The sequence below is a fragment of the Arabidopsis thaliana genome (assembly GCF_000001735.4).
Source record: "Arabidopsis thaliana chromosome 1 sequence".
Lineage (NCBI taxonomy): Eukaryota > Viridiplantae > Streptophyta > Magnoliopsida > Brassicales > Brassicaceae > Arabidopsis > Arabidopsis thaliana.
This window is the reverse complement of record NC_003070.9, coordinates 29,730,598-29,749,089: the sequence shown is the minus strand read 5'-3', so window position 1 is coordinate 29,749,089 and position 18,492 is coordinate 29,730,598. Positions and strand designations below refer to the sequence as shown.

General features: G+C 38.5%; 6 protein-coding genes and 3 non-coding genes across 13 annotated transcripts; 5 read left to right on the top strand and 4 right to left on the bottom strand.

The window, feature by feature from the left end:
• The first annotated feature begins 4 nt into the window (after positions 1-4).
• AT1G79080 (Pentatricopeptide repeat (PPR) superfamily protein) lies at positions 5-2,118 on the top strand. The gene has a single exon (NM_106559.3): positions 146-2,118. It carries the CDS (start codon positions 258-260, stop codon positions 1,986-1,988), a length of 1,731 nt encoding a protein of 576 aa, NP_178029.2. The 5' UTR covers positions 146-257; the 3' UTR covers positions 1,989-2,118.
• A 129-nt stretch (positions 2,119-2,247) lies between these two features.
• Positions 2,248-3,151, bottom strand: AT1G79075. 2 transcript variants are annotated; one of them, NR_143601.1, is made up of 2 exons: positions 3,065-3,151; positions 2,248-2,450 (listed from the first exon to the last, which is right to left on the bottom strand). It is a non-coding gene; the product is annotated as an other RNA (non-coding RNA). The 2 variants fall into 2 exon arrangements; NR_143602.1 differs by having other exon boundaries at positions 2,274-3,077.
• Positions 3,152-3,274: 123 nt separating this feature from the next.
• On the top strand, positions 3,275-4,819 carry AT1G79070 (SNARE-associated protein-like protein). 2 transcript variants are annotated; one of them, NM_001334868.1, is made up of 4 exons: positions 3,275-3,508; positions 3,759-3,923; positions 4,047-4,143; positions 4,510-4,819. In NM_001334868.1, the coding sequence occupies exons 1-3, from the start codon at positions 3,283-3,285 to the stop codon at positions 4,070-4,072; spliced, it is 417 nt and encodes a 138-aa protein (NP_001320379.1). In that variant the 5' UTR covers positions 3,275-3,282; the 3' UTR covers positions 4,073-4,143; positions 4,510-4,819. The 2 variants fall into 2 exon arrangements, with proteins under 2 accessions (NP_001320379.1, NP_178028.2); NM_106558.4 differs by having other exon boundaries at positions 4,047-4,819.
• Positions 4,820-5,323: 504 nt separating this feature from the next.
• On the bottom strand, positions 5,324-7,362 carry AT1G79060 (TPRXL). Its single transcript, NM_106557.4, has one exon. It carries the CDS (start codon positions 7,215-7,217, stop codon positions 6,027-6,029), a length of 1,191 nt encoding a protein of 396 aa, NP_178027.1. The 5' UTR covers positions 7,218-7,362; the 3' UTR covers positions 5,324-6,026.
• A 423-nt stretch (positions 7,363-7,785) lies between these two features.
• AT1G09975 lies at positions 7,786-8,963 on the top strand. Its single transcript, NR_143552.1, has 3 exons — positions 7,786-8,012; positions 8,104-8,189; positions 8,591-8,963. It is a non-coding gene; the product is annotated as an uncharacterized misc_RNA (transcript).
• RECA1 (recA DNA recombination family protein) lies at positions 8,911-12,131 on the top strand. Of its 2 annotated transcripts, NM_106556.2 has the most exons (13): positions 8,911-9,198; positions 9,715-9,806; positions 10,058-10,133; positions 10,224-10,286; positions 10,377-10,506; positions 10,603-10,688; positions 10,777-10,902; positions 11,017-11,121; positions 11,217-11,273; positions 11,362-11,424; positions 11,505-11,581; positions 11,689-11,761; positions 11,884-12,129. In NM_106556.2, the coding sequence occupies exons 1-13, from the start codon at positions 8,950-8,952 to the stop codon at positions 12,004-12,006; spliced, it is 1,320 nt and encodes a 439-aa protein (NP_565198.1). In that variant the 5' UTR covers positions 8,911-8,949; the 3' UTR covers positions 12,007-12,129. The 2 variants fall into 2 exon arrangements, with proteins under 2 accessions (NP_565198.1, NP_001077844.1); NM_001084375.1 differs by lacking the exon at positions 11,505-11,581 and having other exon boundaries at positions 11,362-11,382; positions 11,700-11,761; positions 11,884-12,131.
• AT1G09843 lies at positions 9,018-9,198 on the bottom strand. The gene has a single exon (NR_139703.1).
• PSBR (photosystem II subunit R) lies at positions 12,081-13,138 on the bottom strand. The gene is made up of 4 exons (NM_106555.4): positions 12,846-13,138; positions 12,696-12,754; positions 12,554-12,609; positions 12,081-12,456 (listed from the first exon to the last, which is right to left on the bottom strand). Exons 1-4 carry the CDS (start codon positions 13,003-13,005, stop codon positions 12,309-12,311), a joined length of 423 nt encoding a protein of 140 aa, NP_178025.1. The 5' UTR covers positions 13,006-13,138; the 3' UTR covers positions 12,081-12,308.
• Positions 13,139-14,645: 1,507 nt separating this feature from the next.
• Positions 14,646-18,448, top strand: AT1G79030 (Chaperone DnaJ-domain superfamily protein). Of its 2 annotated transcripts, NM_106554.4 has the most exons (9): positions 14,646-15,840; positions 16,076-16,205; positions 16,387-16,892; positions 16,974-17,054; positions 17,148-17,252; positions 17,339-17,452; positions 17,553-17,636; positions 17,737-17,808; positions 17,896-18,448. In NM_106554.4, exons 1-9 carry the CDS (start codon positions 15,520-15,522, stop codon positions 18,166-18,168), a joined length of 1,686 nt encoding a protein of 561 aa, NP_178024.3. In that variant the 5' UTR covers positions 14,646-15,519; the 3' UTR covers positions 18,169-18,448. The 2 variants fall into 2 exon arrangements, with proteins under 2 accessions (NP_178024.3, NP_001320880.1); NM_001334867.1 differs by lacking the exon at positions 14,646-15,840 and having other exon boundaries at positions 16,012-16,205; positions 17,896-18,427.
• The last annotated feature ends 44 nt before the right edge of the window (positions 18,449-18,492 follow it).

The window sequence follows — 18,492 nt, the reverse complement described above, 5'->3', positions numbered from 1 at the left end:
GCATTCACGTTTCGGCTAAAAGAGTGGTGTACACGCGCATGTTTGGACGCGTTGATAACAGAGGCGGAGGAAAAAAGGAACCAAACCTTTCGGATCTAAAGAAGAACACAAGAATGAAAAATAATTAGATTGAATTTGATTTAGGATCAGAGAGTGGGAAAGTACATAATGATCCTTTTCTTTTCTGGGTTGTTCGTAAAACCCAAAACTTTCATTTCATCTCCTTCCTTTTTCTGATTGCTGTCCGATTTTAAGCCATGTCGACTCTACTGAACTCAGTCTTATCCATGGCGTCACCGGAATCATCGCCGAGAAAAGCCGTAGGTTTTGTTTCCCACATCCCTTCTGGTTTCCTTCATTTCTCCTCCGTCAGTAAAGGTGTTGCTAGGGTTTTAGCTTCGACCCAGATAACATTATCCCCTAAAGACTCCGCCTTTACCATTACTGGATCCAGTTGGAAACCCGATTTGGATTCCGGGTCGTTTTCTGATGACCCGAGAAGCGACGAGCCGAATTTGAGCGATAGTTTCTCTCATCTAGAAAGTTTAGTCACGGGAGGGCATAAACCCAATGTAGCTCATTCTACTCAGCTCTTGTACGATCTCTGCAAAGCCAATAGATTGAAGAAAGCCATTCGTGTGATTGAGCTTATGGTTAGCTCCGGGATTATACCCGATGCATCTGCTTACACGTATTTGGTTAATCAGCTTTGTAAAAGAGGTAACGTTGGTTATGCGATGCAGCTTGTTGAGAAAATGGAAGATCATGGTTATCCTTCTAATACCGTTACTTACAATGCCTTGGTTCGAGGTCTTTGTATGCTTGGTAGCTTAAATCAAAGCTTACAGTTTGTTGAGAGGTTGATGCAGAAAGGCTTAGCTCCAAATGCTTTCACTTATTCTTTCTTGCTTGAAGCAGCTTATAAAGAACGAGGAACCGACGAAGCTGTGAAGCTCTTAGATGAGATCATTGTGAAAGGCGGTGAACCCAATTTGGTTAGCTATAATGTGCTGTTGACTGGTTTCTGTAAAGAAGGGAGAACAGACGATGCCATGGCGCTGTTTAGGGAATTACCTGCAAAAGGGTTTAAGGCAAATGTTGTGAGCTATAACATTTTGTTGAGGTGTTTGTGCTGTGATGGGAGGTGGGAGGAAGCGAATTCGCTCTTGGCTGAGATGGACGGTGGAGATCGAGCTCCTTCAGTTGTTACCTATAACATATTGATCAATTCGTTAGCTTTTCATGGAAGAACAGAGCAGGCACTGCAGGTTTTAAAGGAGATGAGCAAAGGAAATCATCAGTTTAGAGTCACTGCCACGAGCTATAATCCGGTGATCGCCCGTCTGTGCAAGGAAGGAAAAGTTGATCTTGTTGTGAAATGTCTAGACGAGATGATATACCGGCGTTGTAAACCAAACGAAGGAACGTACAATGCAATAGGTTCGTTATGCGAGCATAACAGCAAGGTGCAGGAAGCGTTTTACATAATACAGAGCTTAAGCAACAAGCAGAAATGCTGCACGCATGATTTCTACAAAAGCGTAATCACGAGTCTCTGCAGGAAAGGTAACACCTTTGCAGCGTTCCAGCTCTTGTACGAGATGACTAGGTGCGGGTTTGATCCCGATGCGCACACCTACTCGGCTTTGATCAGAGGGCTGTGTCTGGAAGGGATGTTTACAGGAGCCATGGAGGTTTTGTCGATAATGGAAGAGAGTGAGAATTGTAAACCTACAGTGGATAACTTTAACGCCATGATCCTAGGGTTGTGCAAGATAAGGAGGACAGATTTGGCAATGGAGGTGTTTGAGATGATGGTTGAGAAGAAGAGAATGCCGAATGAGACAACATATGCGATACTCGTTGAAGGGATAGCTCATGAGGATGAATTGGAGCTGGCTAAAGAAGTTCTTGATGAGCTACGATTGCGTAAGGTTATAGGACAGAACGCAGTAGATAGGATTGTAATGCAGTTCAATTTAGATTGATGGGTAGGAGGCGAAGATAACGAACACCATGAGGCTTTTTTCTTTTCTATAAAACTTTTAGTATACAGTATTTTTTCACTGTTTGTATCATTTTTATGGAGACGATGATTCATGTAATCTTCAGGTTTAGAACAACAGATCAGAGATCAATAAGAATCAAGTAACACACACACATTGTGCCTAACATCTTAAAGATCCGATTGAAACAAATGGAGACAATGTGTAAATTCTAGCAGCGAATAGGTGTAGACGATGAAGTAAAGTCTGAAACTTTCTTTTTGATTAAAATCTTAAACAAGTCTGAAACATAAAAGGAAGCTTATAGTAAGAACAATGTTTGCAAGAGAGAAAGGGAGAGAAGCAAGAAACAGAGTCGCATTGTCTTCAAAGGCAAATTTACTTAGAACGCTGTCTCATCTTTCGTCTCTTCCTCTTAAGCCTCCTCATACGCTTCTTCTTCCACTGCAAAAGAAAAACAAAAACCATTCACTAAACCCAAACTAGGATCATATTGTATGGATCAGAATTGGCTTCTACTCACCCAAAAAAAAAAAAAAAAGAGGCAATGATCAACCATAAAATTTACATAGTAGGAGAGATCAAGATAGTGAAATTGAAATCGTAAATTCAACAATAACCCAAAACTTGATTAAAATCCCAACATTCTCTTCCATCAAGTACAAATCACACATAAAATGATATGATCAATATTAGGAGAGACCAACATTGTGAGATATAAAACTCAACTGTTACAAACCAGAGTATCTCATTTCATACCAAATCTTCCAGAAAACAGAGCTCTTATATCAAATCCCAAATTTAACAATAACCGAACTTTTGATGAAAATCCCAACATTCTCTTTCGGCAAGAGCAAAACCATGAGTAGAAATCACAATCCTAATCAATAAATTTCAATATCCTACAGGTCGTGCTACACTAAACCAAGGTTTCAATCTCACTCGACTGATTCTATAAACAGCAATTCACAAAATTCCCAATATACTTAAAGATCAACACACAACATTTTTGATAAAACCTACAGAAGCATAGCTAAAGTTGTAGATAAAAAACTGACCTTGGCTCTCATCTTGTCGCTCTGAATCGAATCGGAGAAATGAAGGCGTCGTTAAACATATATACACACACACACATTTGTAGAAAAGCCCTAAAATATCTGAATCGGAAATACATTAACTTCTCAGGGCTATTTGCGTCATTATCCACACAAGGCTCTTTTTCCTCTTGAAGAAAACCTTAAAAAACCAACAAACTTTAGGAGAGCCTCGCCGGGAAATGGAGCAGCTATCAGACTCGGACCACCGCGATTCTGCTGATGCAACTACTAGCTCATGTCAATCCACCACCGCAGAAGATGGTCAATGCGGCGGCGGCGGAGAAGCAATGGCTCGAGGCTTATCAGCGATGCTCGAGTCCGTCATTAAAGACTTTGACTCTAAAGCTCTTGACACGCTCAATAGCCAAGATGAACTCTCCGGTTCTCTCGATCGCCTTGTCCAAGGTACAATTTAACCTCTTCCCGAGATTCGTATTTAACTTAATTGGTGAAATCAATCGATTCACAAGCTTCGTCTCCGTATTTGTTAATTAGATTACGCACAAATCAATCCAATTGATCCGATTAAGTTTCTTAACCATTATATTGCCATTGGTCTAACAAAATTGCTTAAGAATTGATTCTTGTGAAATTTTTAGATTGGATAGTGTTTTGTTTTTTCACACAACAAAATTTGAATGTGATGGAAACACAGAGCTAGATCAATTACTGGAAAACGCTCCATTGCCATTCATTGTACAACACGCATCGAGAATTTCCAGCGTCAAACAAAGAGTTTCATCTCTGAATCTTGTTCTTAAATCTGTCCAACGACGTATCGATAACATCGATCACATGCTCTCTGCCAACACCACGCAAGGTTATAAATGCTTTTATCAAAACCAAATCCAAAATTTTATTAGTTTTGGGAATTTGTGAACTCACTACTTCGTCATCTATATATAGTGCATTATTATCTCACTTTGTTTTCACTGTAACACAGAGAAAGCATCCTCGGAAACTACATGATGACGAAACACTTACTCACTCTCTGTTACTCTGTCACTCTCATCTTCGGATTTGGGAGCAAACCCAAAGAGGTGAGTGTTTTTGTACAAGCGCAAGTGTTTTCTCATATTGTTGTGTTATTGGGCTTTTAAGTGGGCTTTTATTGGATCAGTTCGTTTCTAGTTTAGAATACCCAAGTTTCATTTTTTTATTTAGATTGTTTTATTATAATAGATAAGTAATTGTTATTTTGTATCGTTGCAAGCTCTAATTCGATGAACCACATGGTCCATCAATCAATCATGTAGAACAGAATTTTCAAGTGAATATGTCGGGTCGTTTTATTTTATTTTATTTCGTTTTGGTTGCATTGTTGCCTTGTTGGTAATAGGCTTTACAAAAATTAATATCTAATAATCATAAAATCTTGTCACGTGGGTCTACGACAAAATCGATAGGAGGATGCCCGTATATAACAGAGTCACGTGTCTTCTGCGCTGGGTCACGTGATTGAATGCCTATATAATTGGATCTCGTAGGCTTTTAGTTTTTAGATGTCCTAGTGCTCTCTCTGTAGACTACAAGCTTTTCATAAGGAGGAGACTACATGGGCCACAACTTTCTTTAGTTGATCGATAATTACTATCTTCCTTCTATAAAGAACCATGTTTTTTTCATTATTATGATTAAACTTTCTATTTATGTGAACGATGATGATGGGTGTGACTTGTAAGGGTGTTAATAGTTAATGATGATGCAGAAGAAAAGAGGTAAATTAAAACTATGGAAGACCGAGCCTCTGACCAAATATCTAATTGGTCCGTTTAGTGGGTACATCCATACAAACACAAAAACCTAAGCCCCATTTCGGGAACTCTTCTAAAGTATGTCTTAAACCCACAAAACTAGCTTACTTTTGCTCTTTTATTCGCTGCTTTTACAAATCATGAGCTGCAAAGTAATGACTAGTAAGTATCATAGATGTTACTTTCAAGACTATATACACTTTTTTTTTTCTCAAAATGGAATTTGATTAGAAAGCCTGTACCACAAATGCTGTTAGGGTATTTTAAGTAAGTGAGTGGAGGAGAAAGGGGACCAAAGAGAGAAGTACAACAGGAGGGATAGAGACAGGTGAAAGAAGCTTAGGGGGTCTTGTACTTGTACAATCTCTATTGCTGGTCCAATCTATCATTTTTTAATACGACTTAATAGTAGTCTTTGAACAGTTTGGTACCTTTCACGTACCATTATGATAATAAGGTCGTGAAATCCTGACACTTAAACATGTGATGATTCAAACCGAAGACCACCAATAGCTCCAACATTAATGGTTAAACGAACCTTCCTTGATTAACAAAACAACAACCAACGAATAAATAAACCGCAAAAAAAAAGAAAAAAAAAAAACTCAAAATAAAGAAAGAAAGAGAAAAGTGTGGTAAAGTCTCTGAAGACTGCATCATTTCCGAAACACAGAAAACGACAAAATAAACTATATAATAAAAAGATACATTAAAAATAAAATCACATGAAAGAGACAGCTTAGATAAGCTTCAACGTGGGGAGAGCGCAAATACACGCAGAAGAAGAGCATATGATAGAGAGCAAAAGAATCTGTTTCCTATGTTCTGACCCACGCGCATCCCTTTAGCGCGTCTACCTCACTCTCTCTATGTGTCTCTCTCAACCCAAGCACAAGCAAAAACACACAATTTAGGAGTCTCCATTTCCAATTTTGTGTCTCTATCTATGTCAATGAACCCTAGAATTACACTTCACCAATGGCAGATTCTTTATTTACACACCCAGGACAATTCTAATACCTTATAAAAAAAAAGCTCTGTTAAAAATAAGATTTGTTGTAAACAAACCAAAAAACAGAATGATTACTACTAGAGTACTAGCTAGCTACTGTTGAATCAATACAGTGTTGTTGTTACCATTGATGGTTCCTTCATTTATAATAGTCGGGTTAGATTCGATCCGTGGAGTTACGGCCTCTACTGATGTGACACGACGCTCTATTATTGTTGTTGTTCCCTGTTCTATTGTTCTGCGACGAAGATGAAGATGACGAGGAAGAGAAAAACTGACCAAAGACTACTGAACCACCTCTGATTGAGCAAACGGGAACGTTCAAAACTGGAGTAACCCTAACGTTTGAGCTATACGATCTCTCCATTCCTCTGTGTCTATACCCGCTTGTTCCACCATTGAAGCTACTCGGACTGCTTGAGCTTCGTTCTAGATTCTGGAACACGATTTTACCTGAAGAGTTTAGTCTTGGACTGTCTACAGAGACTCCTCTGTTCATTATGGCTGATGTTTCTCCACCGGAACGTCGCATCGGACTGCGTCCAACTCTTCCTCCTCCGGTTCCTGATGTTGAATGGTTCACTAACCTCATTCTCGGTGGATTTGGGTTTAGGCTACGAGCCGGAGCAAATGGATTCGCAGTGAGATTGTGGTTGAGGTTAATGATGTGGTTTTGGTTAGGTCTCTCTGCATCGAGAGAGAGTCTTGGAAGATCTTCGTGGTCATGGCCAGAGGAGGAAGAGGAGAGAGACATACGAGAAGAGGATATAGAGACAGATTCGGAATCGGAATCTTTGAGGAGAGGAAGACTCATGAGTAACGAAGCATCTGAAGAGGACGACGAGGACCTGGAGCTCCGATGCAAGAACTGTTTCAACGACGAAGTTGACGATCTCGGATTCGTCGTCGTCGTCGTCGCAGTCGACGCGGATTTGCTGCTATTCTGAGAGAATCGTTTGAGTCCTAACAAGTCCCTCCATCTACTTGAACACCGTGGCGCCTTTGGAGAAAACGAGCAATTATCGCCACCCCCGGAGATCTCAATCTCCACGACTTCCATCCTCCTGCATTTCCCGCCGATCTCCGTCGTCTGTTGTTGTTGCTGCTTCGTCACGAGTTTACCGTCGGAGAAAAGCTCATCGGCTGGGAGCATTCCGACTGGATCCTCCTCTAACCTAAACTCGAAATCACCAGCTCCGACTGCTGTTTCCTCCTTCGGAATCTCCGATGCGACGGATCCAGAACTCCGACCACCGTCGTCACGGCTGAAAGAAGCTCGTGGATTGAAACATCCGTAAGTAGGAAAATCCTGAGAAACAGTAACATTGTTGACGCAAACAGAAGCCATCACCGGCGTTCATGCAACAAACTTATCGCCGTCGGGAGAAAATCAACGGCCAGATCCAAACGAGAGAGAGAGAGAAGAAAGAGAGAGGTTTATGGATGAGTGACAATGGTTTGTTTGGAGCGTTGTGAGTTTGTTTTGGAGAGTAGGGGCCACGAATGCCATCCACAGTTATTATAAACGACCCAGGTGGCGCGTGCTTCTCACCGCACTAGTGGGGGCATTCACGGTATTTGTTCTGTTGGAGCCAATGGCGGAGCCTCTCGGATCAACGGCTAATTCACAGATTAGTAACTTTTTAATTAACTTAATTGTCTTTCTTTAATGGAAACTATTATTATCTAACTCTGGAATATTCCAAAAAGTTTACCTTATAAATTTGGGAGACAAAACCTTTAAAAATATTTGTTCATGAATCATACTAATACAGAAGGAAAAAAGTTGGAGGTTGGTAATCATTAATGATTAATATATAGGTCACGTGATATAAGGGGTTATTTTGATTATCAATAAATAAGGTCATCGAACAGCTAGCGATAAGCTGTGTTGATCAAGAGTATGGATAAGCGGCCACGGGATGATAAGCGGGAAAAGTGACTATTCGCTGAGAATTTATGTGTTTTGATCGGAGAAATTAGACAACTCGTAATCTCAAAAGTTTTCATTAAGATAACAGCATTCATTTCTATGGTTTTGAGATCAATCTGATTTCAAAAGACAATCTTCTACACTGTCTTTAATGTCCTTTCGAGTTAGGGATTGCTATCTCTGTATGTATAATCAAGTGGTGCAGTGCGTGTGTGTTTGTCTCTCTTTATCTGGTGTTGTATCCATTTTAGGATGGACTGTAGGCTAAATCTGAATTGAATCAATGTCCTTTTGTTTGCAGATATAATCCATTGCACATGCACACATCACCAGTTGTTTTTCCTTGTTGTATCAAGCACATGATACTTAAAGGGAATAACATGAAAGGTACATAGTTTGTCTCATCACTTTCTCAGTTTCCGATTCATGTATCTTTCATTCGTTCCTCTTTTGATGTAGCCAATTTCAATGCTCTATTGATTTGCATTATCATCCAACTTTTACAAAAAAAATAAGGATGAGTTGAGAGTACAATGAAGTTGTGCCGATCCAAAGGAACTAGTCATGAAATGATGATGGTGAATAGCTAAATGATTCATTGTTGTTGCATGTACAAATGATCCCAACAACGTTATTAATAAGTTTATAACTGCAGGATTGTGAAAATCTTAATAAGCATCAAAATCTATTAGGCTCATAGTATAGTAGCAAAGCTTGTTGTTTAAGAGTAAGTTTCAAAATTATGCTGGAATATAGTTTGAATAACTTCATTGGCATGTGGTTTTCAGAGTGAAGAAGAATGATGGAGTAGTTTCGGAGAAGATGGAGGACTTTTGGGGTTGCATTGTCATGGAATATGATTCAAGCAATTGCAGGAGATGATCAAAAGTCTTTGAGCTTTGGTCCTTGCTTCACCAAGAACAAGACTTTTTTTAGTTTTCTTCAAAAGCTTAGCAAAAGTCAAAAACCTAAGCTGATTTTGTGTGTTTTTAATCTCATATTCATTGCATATTTTTTGTTATGGATGGAATATTTTAGTTAGCTGATAATATTAACCAAATATAATAATTATTTTAAATATCGAAAATTATATGAGGTTCTTGTTGTTGTTGTTGGTCTTTTCGACTTTCTGCTTAAACCCAGAAAAATGGATTCACAGCTAGTCTTGTCTCTGAAGCTGAATCCAAGCTTCACTCCTCTTTCTCCTCTCTTCCCTTTCACTCCATGTTCTTCTTTTTCGCCGTCGCTCCGGTTTTCTTCTTGCTACTCCCGCCGCCTCTATTCTCCGGTTACCGTCTACGCCGCGAAGAAACTCTCCCACAAAATCAGTTCTGAATTCGATGACAGAATCAACGGCGCTCTCTCTCCCGACGCTGATTCCCGCTTCCTCGACCGCGTAAGTTCTTCTTAATCCCTCTCTCTTTCATTCACTGTACCTGTGTCTCTCATAGCTCATTTTTTAGGTCTCAATTCATTGGAATTAGACTTGGAATCGTTTTAAGCTGAAATTCTGAACGTATTGCAAGGCTACTCACATTTTACTACATTGGCTCGAAAATTATGTCTCAAATTTCTGAGCTTTAGTTACGGGTCACTCACAGATGGTTATATCCATCTGCGTCTAATCATATTTGTGTCTTCATTTCGAGTATGGCTTGTCTTGTTTGACCAGTGTACATTATTAGCTGGAGCACTATATGGTAGTAGTCTATGTATCAAAGAACGAATTTTGACAAGTTTCATCTCTCATTGAGCTGTTTCTTGCGCTTCTTTTGGTCACCGGTTACTTTGTTCTGAGTCTTGTCTTGTCTGAATTCTTTCTCTCATAAAGAAAAGGATTTTCATTTCTCTCATTAAGCTTGGAGGTGAGTTCTTTGTCTCACTAACTTTTGTTTTCTTGGTTTGTTTGCAGCAAAAGGCTTTAGAGGCAGCTATGAATGACATTAACAGTTCATTTGGTAAAGGAAGTGTAACAAGATTGGGGAGTGCTGGTGGAGCATTAGTGTGAGAATCTCTTCTTCATGATTATTCTCTTTGTAGATAGTTGTTCTTTATTCGTTCCACTCTTCAAGGGCGTTTGTAGTGGAACAAGTTTCTTCATGATTATTTTCTCTGTAGATAGTTGTTCTTTATTCGTTCCACTCTTCAAGAGCGTTTGTAGTGGAACAAGTCCAATACCATGGCACTACACATCTTGATTCCACCATGTGATATTTATTTTTTTGTAAAAATAATTGTGTATGTTTGTATTGCAGGGAGACCTTTTCGAGTGGTATTTTGACTCTTGATCTTGCTTTAGGTGGAGGCCTACCAAAGGGTCGGGTAGTCGAAGTATGAACTTGCTTTAAAACAAACTCCAGAATTTTTGATCATATAAAATTGGCAACTGTGGTCTCACCGATTTGAACTTTGATATTGCAGATATATGGACCAGAAAGTAGTGGCAAGACCACGCTAGCACTCCATGCTATTGCTGAAGTGCAGGTATCTTTCTTGTCAACTACTAAGATTAGATGATCCGAATCTTTACATCATCACGGTATGTTCCTGAAATATAGTTTACTGACTGTGCAGAAGCTTGGAGGCAATGCAATGCTTGTTGATGCAGAGCATGCCTTTGATCCAGCGTATTCTAAAGCATTAGGTGTTGATGTAGAAAATTTGATAGTGTGCCAGCCAGATAATGGCGAGATGGCTTTAGAAAGTAATCCAACATTCTTAAATCTCGTCTTATGATAGTAATTGTCATGTAAAGTGTGTGCCTGTGAAACTAATATGTTGTTATTATTACTCACCACAGCTGCAGACCGTATGTGTCGCTCAGGTGCGGTTGACCTTATATGTGTTGATTCTGTTTCAGCACTTACTCCACGAGCTGAGATTGAAGTATGATACTTTCTCTTTTGCACATCTACTTTCTTTATTGTATGAATCACCTGAGGTTAATTTGTTTCCTCTCCCGTTTCGTGCGTAGGGTGAGATTGGAATGCAGCAAATGGGTTTGCAAGCTCGTCTTATGAGTCAAGCTCTTCGTAAAATGTCAGGAAACGCCTCTAAAGCTGGGTGTACTCTTATTTTCCTAAACCAAATAAGATACAAGGTAAAAATTATGACTAAACACTCACCTTTGATGTATTCCATTTTGAAGAGTTTAATTTTGTATGTAAGCATGTTGTGTCCTTGAACTGACAGTGTTTTCTCTTATGCTATTAAGATTGGTGTGTACTATGGGAATCCAGAGGTGACTAGCGGAGGAATTGCGTTAAAGTTCTTCGCGTCGGTCCGTCTAGAAATTCGTTCTGCTGGGAAGATCAAATCTGTAAGGAGAAAAGTTCTATTAGTTTTGTACTTATTTATGTGTGGTTTTGTTCTTTGAAAGCTGAACTCATTTCTCAACTCCTTACTTATTTAAAGAGCAAAGGGGATGAAGATATTGGTCTTCGGGCTCGTGTAAGAGTGCAGAAGAGCAAGGTTAGTATCAAGGCAAAACATGTTCTTATACCATGTCACATTATTTTAGATATAAAAGTGATTTTGTCTATCCCTTTTCTATTTGCAGGTTTCAAGACCGTATAAGCAAGCAGAGTTTGAGATTATGTTTGGGGAAGGAGTCAGTAAACTGGTACGCATCCGTGGCTGAACAATCTCTAACAATGCATAAACGTTTTTCCTTACATTTTAACTAAAAACCTAAATTTGTAGGGATGCGTTCTTGATTGTGCTGAAATTATGGAAGTTGTGGTCAAGAAAGGTTCCTGGTACAGCTACGAAGACCAAAGGTTTGGATTCTACATTGAAAACTCATAATTCCTGAAGACTTTTGATTATGTTATAGAAGTGGGTACAGAGTATGAGATATGGTTGTGTTTTGGGTCTCTGTTTTCAGGCTCGGGCAAGGAAGAGAGAAAGCACTGCAGCACTTAAGGGAAAACCCTGCTCTTCAAGACGAAATTGAGAAGGTTTGCTTCCTCTATTCTTAATCTTAACCCATCTCTGAAGATTGCAAAAATCCATCCTTTTAACAAGAACGTAATTTTTTTTGCATCAATTCGTCCTCCTTACGTTGGCAATGGTGTTGCAGAAAGTGAGATTGTTGATGTTAGATGGAGAAGTTCATCGATCAACTCCTTTGATGAGCAGCAGCTCTTCCTCGGCTTCACATCGCGAAGAAGAAGAAGAAGACTCGCTTGACGATTTCCAATGACATAACACTTAAGCTTGAGACTTTCGGATCTATGGATGTACAACACTTGATTTTCTCTCATCATGTTCACCTCTTGTTTCAAGTTTCATCAATTAAAAAAAAACACTCATATGGTTCAGTCTTAAATCCGAAACCATTCTTGTGCATGGAAATCATAAAGGATAGGAAGATGAATATATATACAAACACTAGAAGTCTTATAAATTCAAAGTATGTCTGAGTTTTACAACATTAGAGAGAAAGAGAACAACACAGAAACATTTATAGAAACATGATTACACATGCGCTAACAACTTTAAGATTTACTGAGCCAAAGCACTTGTGTTGTACACAAGAAGAGCACCTCCGGCAAGAATTCCGGCGAGAGTTACCGCCCAAATTGCCAATCCGGTGACTCCTCCCTTGTACACGTCACCACTCGCTGACCACTCGTTCTCGTTGTAAATAGGACTGCAACCCAAACATTAAAAATCAATCATCTACTACGTAATCCATGGTTCTTTCTTATCTACAAAAAATGTTATGGAGGATGATAATTCTAATTCACCTGTATCCATCGACGTTAGCTCCATACTTGTCGACGTACTTGTAAACACCGTATCCCTGCGATTATACGTCATTGTTTAGAGAACCCACCAAATTATTATTAAAAAGGATATTAAACAACACCGTTTTCAGTTACTACAAACCTTGCCCTTTCTGCCGGAGGCGTCGACGCCGTCCCTCAAGTCCATGCTGCCGTTAATTCCTACACACACATCGATTAACGGAAATAAGCTATACATGAACGGTAACGTGTATATGTTGTAAAAGTCTGTGTAATAATAATATAAACGAACCGAAGGGCTTGTCGGTCTTGATCTTCTTGACGCCACTGGCGACAATTTTGAAGGAGGGACGAGCTCTTGTGAGCGACGGTAATCCTCTAGCCGCCGTCTTCTCCACCGTGAAACCAGCTGGTTTCAATGTCACCGAAGATAGCATCACTGAAGCAGCCATTATTTTTCTCACAAGATGATCAAACTATTCTTCTCTCGATCTCTTCTCACCCTAATGTTCATGTTGTGTGGCTTCAAATACGAGGGAGAGAAGATCCGGTAAGTGATTGTGGTTATGACACGTGGCTAATGTTGTGTGGCTTTGGTCTGGATATCTTCCTTACTAACGTTATCTTCAACTGGTTAAGCAGATCCGTCAGATCAGTTTTTTCTTCATTTCGTAATGCCACGTAGGAGATGAAAAAAACAAATGCCACGTAGGATATTCAATACTTTTTATTTTTCATTTGTGACCCCTACAAGTTATTTTATTTTATTTTTGAGAAAACCCCTACAAGTTTTAGTTTACTTAAAACAACCCCACTAGTTTGTCGTAAACTCGCAATGTCTTCCACGTTGTGAATTTTGCCAAGCGTTGAAATGAACCGCAAATTCGTACACCGATCAGCGTTTAGATACTGCGTCTATAATTGCTCGCTCGCTGCGTCTGTAGTGTTGACACTAGTAGATGATATTATTTTTCTTTTCTTGATTAATCAATGTCTAATGCTACTCAAATTATGGCTTCTCCATAACTGGAAACATCAACAAACTTGACCATTGTCTAATGCAAGTTCTAATCATATTTACTAGTAACAAATAAATCTGTATATAATACATGATTGTATCGTACACAAGGATTTGGTCAATGTTTTCTATGCTTATTCTATTATTCTTCTACTCAAGTCATTAAGATATGATATTAATACAAATTAAAGTCGTTTAAATTAATAACTAGTGGTTGATCAGTCGATATATTCGTTACACGTCTCAGTCGTGATGAGAAACAAAACTAATATAATTAAATTGAGAGTGAGTAAGGTTACAAGCTATCGATTTCATAGATTCAGTCTAAATATTACCCACCACAATTTTAATAAATCAAATTAAATCCCACGTCTGCTTCTAATGTTAGTAGTAGACCCCAAATAACAAAACAAATTATTCTTTTTTCATGAGTAAGGACTAAGGACTATATAAGCTAGCTGTTATAACTTATGAGTCAAATGACCTTTCTGAAAGAAAAAAAACACATATATTGAAATCTTCTAATGCAAATATATGTACATTTTGCCTATTATTAAGTCTGTTTAATTCAGTCTGTAATATATATTTTGACTATATACAATGTGGATAAGAGAATAATTTTGATACTTAAAATAAATTACGCATCTTTGCTGTATTACTTCACATAATCCCAAAACCACAAGCACGATGATTTGTATACAGATAACAGAACATGCTTAACTATATAATGTCAAATGAAAACAAACAATCTTTTCCAAAACAACTTTAGAATCAGAAAAAAAAACACATGCTCAAAAGTCACAACTAAATCGATATATCATATAATGCCAAATGAAGAATTGAACAGTAATAATTGTATAAACTTGTCGAACAGCAATTTTTTAAAGAGTCGGTTCGGTTAAATACTTAAATCCATTGCTTAGAATTCAACATTTACAGAACTGAACCGGTCCGGTTTTGACTTTATGGTATAGTAGGACCAGCCGCAGGTGATTTCACACTCTTGGAAGTAAAGTGGGACCCAGAAAAAATTAGACTACTCCAGTAAGTAAGTAAGGTCATTTAACAACGACTAATAACGCTAATTAATTAGCCAAAAACAATGCTAATTAATAATGATTAACGACTTAATTATACTGTTGCCTTCTTCTCAATGGATTATATCTTGTTGTCTTCTTCTCTCTCTCTATATACGCGAAACTTTGTCGTCTCTCTCTCCTCGAAGAACTTTTTGAAAGTTTGTCTTTCTCTTTTAGGGTTTCTCAAGCTTTAATCTTACAGTGTCCCCCTCTCCAATCGACTTTAACTAAAGAAGCCCATTTTCTTACTTTTGTTTACCACTCTCTCTATTTCTCTCTCCGGGGAACTACTTGTCGGTGGTGGTGAAATCTCCGACGAAGCATTCTATTCGCCGGAAAATTACTATGATTTTTACTGGATCCGATCAAAGATCGGTTTTTAAAAGTGGGAGCTTGATGGGTAATTTAGGGAATGTCTTTGAATGAAGCAAAGACTGGTTTTGCTAATAAAGGGGAAAGAAAAGATTCCTTTTTTCTGTTGTTGTTGTTTCAGATATTACGGAGCTTTGCTTTGCCTTTTTTTCTAATCTGTTGTTTTTGGGGAAACTTGCATGTGAAGGGATTTGCGTTGAACGAATCAGCGTGACCGGATTTTCTTCTTGCAACACTGTGTTGTTGTTGTTGTTGTTGTATTTGTTTATCTTCTCTCTGAAGTTTATGCGGCAAATCTGTTGAATTAAGTTACCGAAACGTGGTGGGGTTTTCTATGTGAATTCTTATCGAAGTCATTCATGGATGAGAAGCAGCTAGTTTCGTCGAGAGATGAGTCTCTTTGGTTATGTTCTCACCCCTGTCGATCTCGGTTTCTGTCTCTGTGAGTTAACTCGAGGTTGAGCTAAGCTAGGGATTGAAGTTGTTGGATTTTAGCGATGGAGGATATTGGGTTGGTTAAGCAAGGTTGGAAATGGATGCAATCTCAGAAACATATGTGCTCCGATGCTTGTTCTGCGATGCGATGCTTTGGGGAGATGATAGGAGGGCTTGTGGAGCGTCACTGGCCATTGGTGTGTAGTGGATGTGGGAAGCTATTAGGATTGCTTCAGTTGTCAGTTCTTTATTGGAAAGACTGCATTTTTAGGGGTTTCCATTGCAGCGCCAAATTGGGTTCAGCTGCTTTGCTTCTGATAATGTGGAGTTGCTTCCTTAGCTTGACTTCCTTATCTTGCTTGCTCTATGTTCTCCTTAGTATGGTAATAATGTCTTTTGATTTTCCCCTTTTCCTGTAATCTCTATTTCTGGATTTGAGATCTATCAATAGAAGTGTATTCCACTCACCAAACTGATAGTGAAACTTATCTAAGGATTGAAATTCAGAAAGGCGATTATTCTTGATCTAGATGCTATTCCTCACTAATTGTTTTAAGTCTACATTAGATTGGAGATTTGGTTTATTGAGTTGAGGTTCACCTGAATTTACTATTGCAGGGAGCTGCTGCAGCTGTTGTTCTGAACTTGGGTTGCACTCCTGGGCTCTTTATCGTAGGACTATTTGGAATTTTGATTTTATGGATGTATGCAAACTTTTGGATCACTGGAACATTGTTTATAGTCGGAGGTAAGTTTTGATTTTTTCCCTGATCAGTTCTGTTCTTATGCTCTTCCACTGTTACAATACAGCCACTTTAGATTAGTTTGTTGGCTGGGTTGAGTCTTTCCGGTTATTGGTCAATGAGTATTTTTATGCATGATCTCGACTATTTACATGGTATTGATTTCTCTATTTTTGTTTGATTCAGGCTATTTATTCTCCTTAAATCATGCTCGCGTGGTGGTTCTTGTGGCGGGCTTATATGCGATGTATTGTGTCAAAGTCAGACTTGGATGGCTTGGTCTTTTCCTCTCAATAAATCTTGCTTTCTTGTCCAACGATATATTAAATTGTCTTCTTCAATGGTGTGACAATCTAAGTGAAAAACCACAACACGAGGAACCAAAGAAACCGAAAGAAACAATCATAGAAGAAGACTATTCAAGGGAATTTGAGTATCCTTCAGTTCCTGTCGAAGATGAAACCGAGACAAAGATTCACGAGAATAAGTCTTCTGCTAAACCAACTGCGCCTTCTACTGTTGTTAATACCGTAAAGGAAATTTCTAGTGTTAAAATAGTCAAAATAGAAGAGTCAAGTTCAGCTGATGAAATGAAGAGAATACTGAATAGTTTGAATCATTATGAAGCATTGGGGGTCCCTCGGCATAAAAAGATCGATGCTGCGGTGCTTAAGAAAGAGTATAGGAAGAAGGTTTCTCCTCTTTTCCAATGCTGAGTAGGTGGTTAATGAAATCTCTCTGAATGTTAATGAAGTGTGTTCAATATGTTCTAGGCAATGTTGGTTCATCCTGATAAAAATATGGGGAGTCCATTGGCAAGTGAATCATTCAAGAAACTTCAAAGTGCTTACGAGGTAGTCGAATTACTTATAATCTTGAATTTGTATATTTTGAAGTTCTTGGTATTTTGATATATAGACATGTAATGGTTGTATTATCTTTTTCAGGTTCTATCTGATTTCGTAAAGAAGAGAGATTACGATGAGCAACTACGAAAAGAAGAATCTAGGACTAGGAGTGTTTGTCAGACATCTCATGCTTCTTCGCATCAGGTTTAGTTAAAGTCTTTTAGCTTCTCTGTAATATCTTTTGGCGTGTGGTCTCATGTTCCATACATTATTCCTATTTTGATAAGCAGAGTGGTCCTGATTATCGATCAGATGAGTCAAGGCGGATACACTGTACAAAATGTGGTAATTCACACATATGGATATGTACCAATAGGACAAAAGCAAAGGCAAGATGGTGCCAGGTGATGAATCCAACCAACTCAGAAACAGTTAAAGAATATTGTTCTTGCATTTTCGTTATTTCAAACCTCTCTTACAGATAATCTAATTTGTTAAATGTAGGATTGTGGCCAATATCATCAAGCAAAAGATGGAGATGGATGGGTCGAACTCAAAGGGACATTACCCTTCGAGAGAGCACATAAGGTATAAAAAAGCTTCTTTCTCGCCTTGTCAAATGTTATAATGAATTTGGTTTTGCCTCAGTATCCTCAGCTCAATCACTTTCTTTTTCATGTCCATTAAGATTGAAATACCGCGTGCTTTTGTTTGCGCGGAGAGCAAAATATTTGACGTCTCAGAATGGGCCATTTGTCAGGTCAGTTCTCTTACCGGTTCCTCTGCGGATTACTTAAATGCGAAGATGACTTGAGATACATTAACATGTTTTGATTGGATTAAATAGGGAATGGCTTGTAGACCAAACACGCATAGACCAAGCTTTCATGTGAACATGGTTGGGTTAGAAAAGACAACACAGAGATCAAACTCAAGTAGGTTCCCATGGGATCTAGATGTGGAGATGATGGATGAGGACGAAGAAGAGTTTGAGCTATGGCTTCAACAAGCTCTTGCTTCAGGTCTCTTCTGCGAAACCTCAAAACGTAGAAAAAGCTGGAGCCCTTTCAAGTTGGGCCAGATGAAAAGCAAGAAACAGTGGCGAAGAACTTCCACTTGATTCAAATTTGATCGAAACCATAAACAAAATTTTCATATAGCTCACCACGGTGAATCCAAAGCCTTGAAGATCATAATTTTTTTAGGGGAGTCTTTCTCTGTAAATAGTATCTGTCGATTGTTCTTCCAAAAGAAAAAAAAAAGAATCTTTGGATTTTTCATTGTGGTAAACTAAAGAAGCTGTTTTTCTTTTTTCTTTTTCTGAATCAATGTGTAGATTTAAAGGTGGTTCATTTGATAAGAAGAAGCTTAAAAAAGAAATGTTAATGGTTACTAAATTTATAAAGTTTGAATTTTTAATAATTCTGTCCCTTTTAAACATGAG

What these genes read in the sequence shown, in the direction of transcription:
- AT1G79080 (NM_106559.3), top strand. Translation starts at nt 258, where the DNA reads ATGTCGACTCTACTGAACTCAGTCTTATCCATGGCGTCACCGGAATCA.
- AT1G79070 (NM_001334868.1), top strand. Translation starts at nt 3,283, where the DNA reads ATGGAGCAGCTATCAGACTCGGACCACCGCGATTCTGCTGATGCAACT. An exon ending in TCTCGATCGCCTTGTCCAAG is followed by an intron (nt 3,509 to 3,758) that starts GTACAATTTAAC and finishes ATGGAAACACAG; the next exon opens with AGCTAGATCAATTACTGGAA. An exon ending in CTCTGCCAACACCACGCAAG is followed by an intron (nt 3,924 to 4,046) that starts GTTATAAATGCT and finishes ACTGTAACACAG; the next exon opens with AGAAAGCATCCTCGGAAACT.
- AT1G79060 (NM_106557.4), bottom strand. Translation starts at nt 7,217, where the DNA reads ATGGCTTCTGTTTGCGTCAACAATGTTACTGTTTCTCAGGATTTTCCT.
- RECA1 (NM_106556.2), top strand. Translation starts at nt 8,950, where the DNA reads ATGGATTCACAGCTAGTCTTGTCTCTGAAGCTGAATCCAAGCTTCACT. An exon ending in TGGCGAGATGGCTTTAGAAA is followed by an intron (nt 10,507 to 10,602) that starts GTAATCCAACAT and finishes TACTCACCACAG; the next exon opens with CTGCAGACCGTATGTGTCGC. An exon ending in TAAACCAAATAAGATACAAG is followed by an intron (nt 10,903 to 11,016) that starts GTAAAAATTATG and finishes TATGCTATTAAG; the next exon opens with ATTGGTGTGTACTATGGGAA.
- PSBR (NM_106555.4), bottom strand. Translation starts at nt 13,005, where the DNA reads ATGGCTGCTTCAGTGATGCTATCTTCGGTGACATTGAAACCAGCTGGT. An exon ending in CAAGACCGACAAGCCCTTCG is followed by an intron (nt 12,755 to 12,845) that starts GTTCGTTTATAT and finishes ATGTGTGTGTAG; the next exon opens with GAATTAACGGCAGCATGGAC. An exon ending in CCTCCGGCAGAAAGGGCAAG is followed by an intron (nt 12,610 to 12,695) that starts GTTTGTAGTAAC and finishes GTATAATCGCAG; the next exon opens with GGATACGGTGTTTACAAGTA.
- AT1G79030 (NM_106554.4), top strand. Translation starts at nt 15,520, where the DNA reads ATGGAGGATATTGGGTTGGTTAAGCAAGGTTGGAAATGGATGCAATCT. An exon ending in TCTATGTTCTCCTTAGTATG is followed by an intron (nt 15,841 to 16,075) that starts GTAATAATGTCT and finishes TTACTATTGCAG; the next exon opens with GGAGCTGCTGCAGCTGTTGT. An exon ending in CTCATGCTTCTTCGCATCAG is followed by an intron (nt 17,253 to 17,338) that starts GTTTAGTTAAAG and finishes TTTGATAAGCAG; the next exon opens with AGTGGTCCTGATTATCGATC.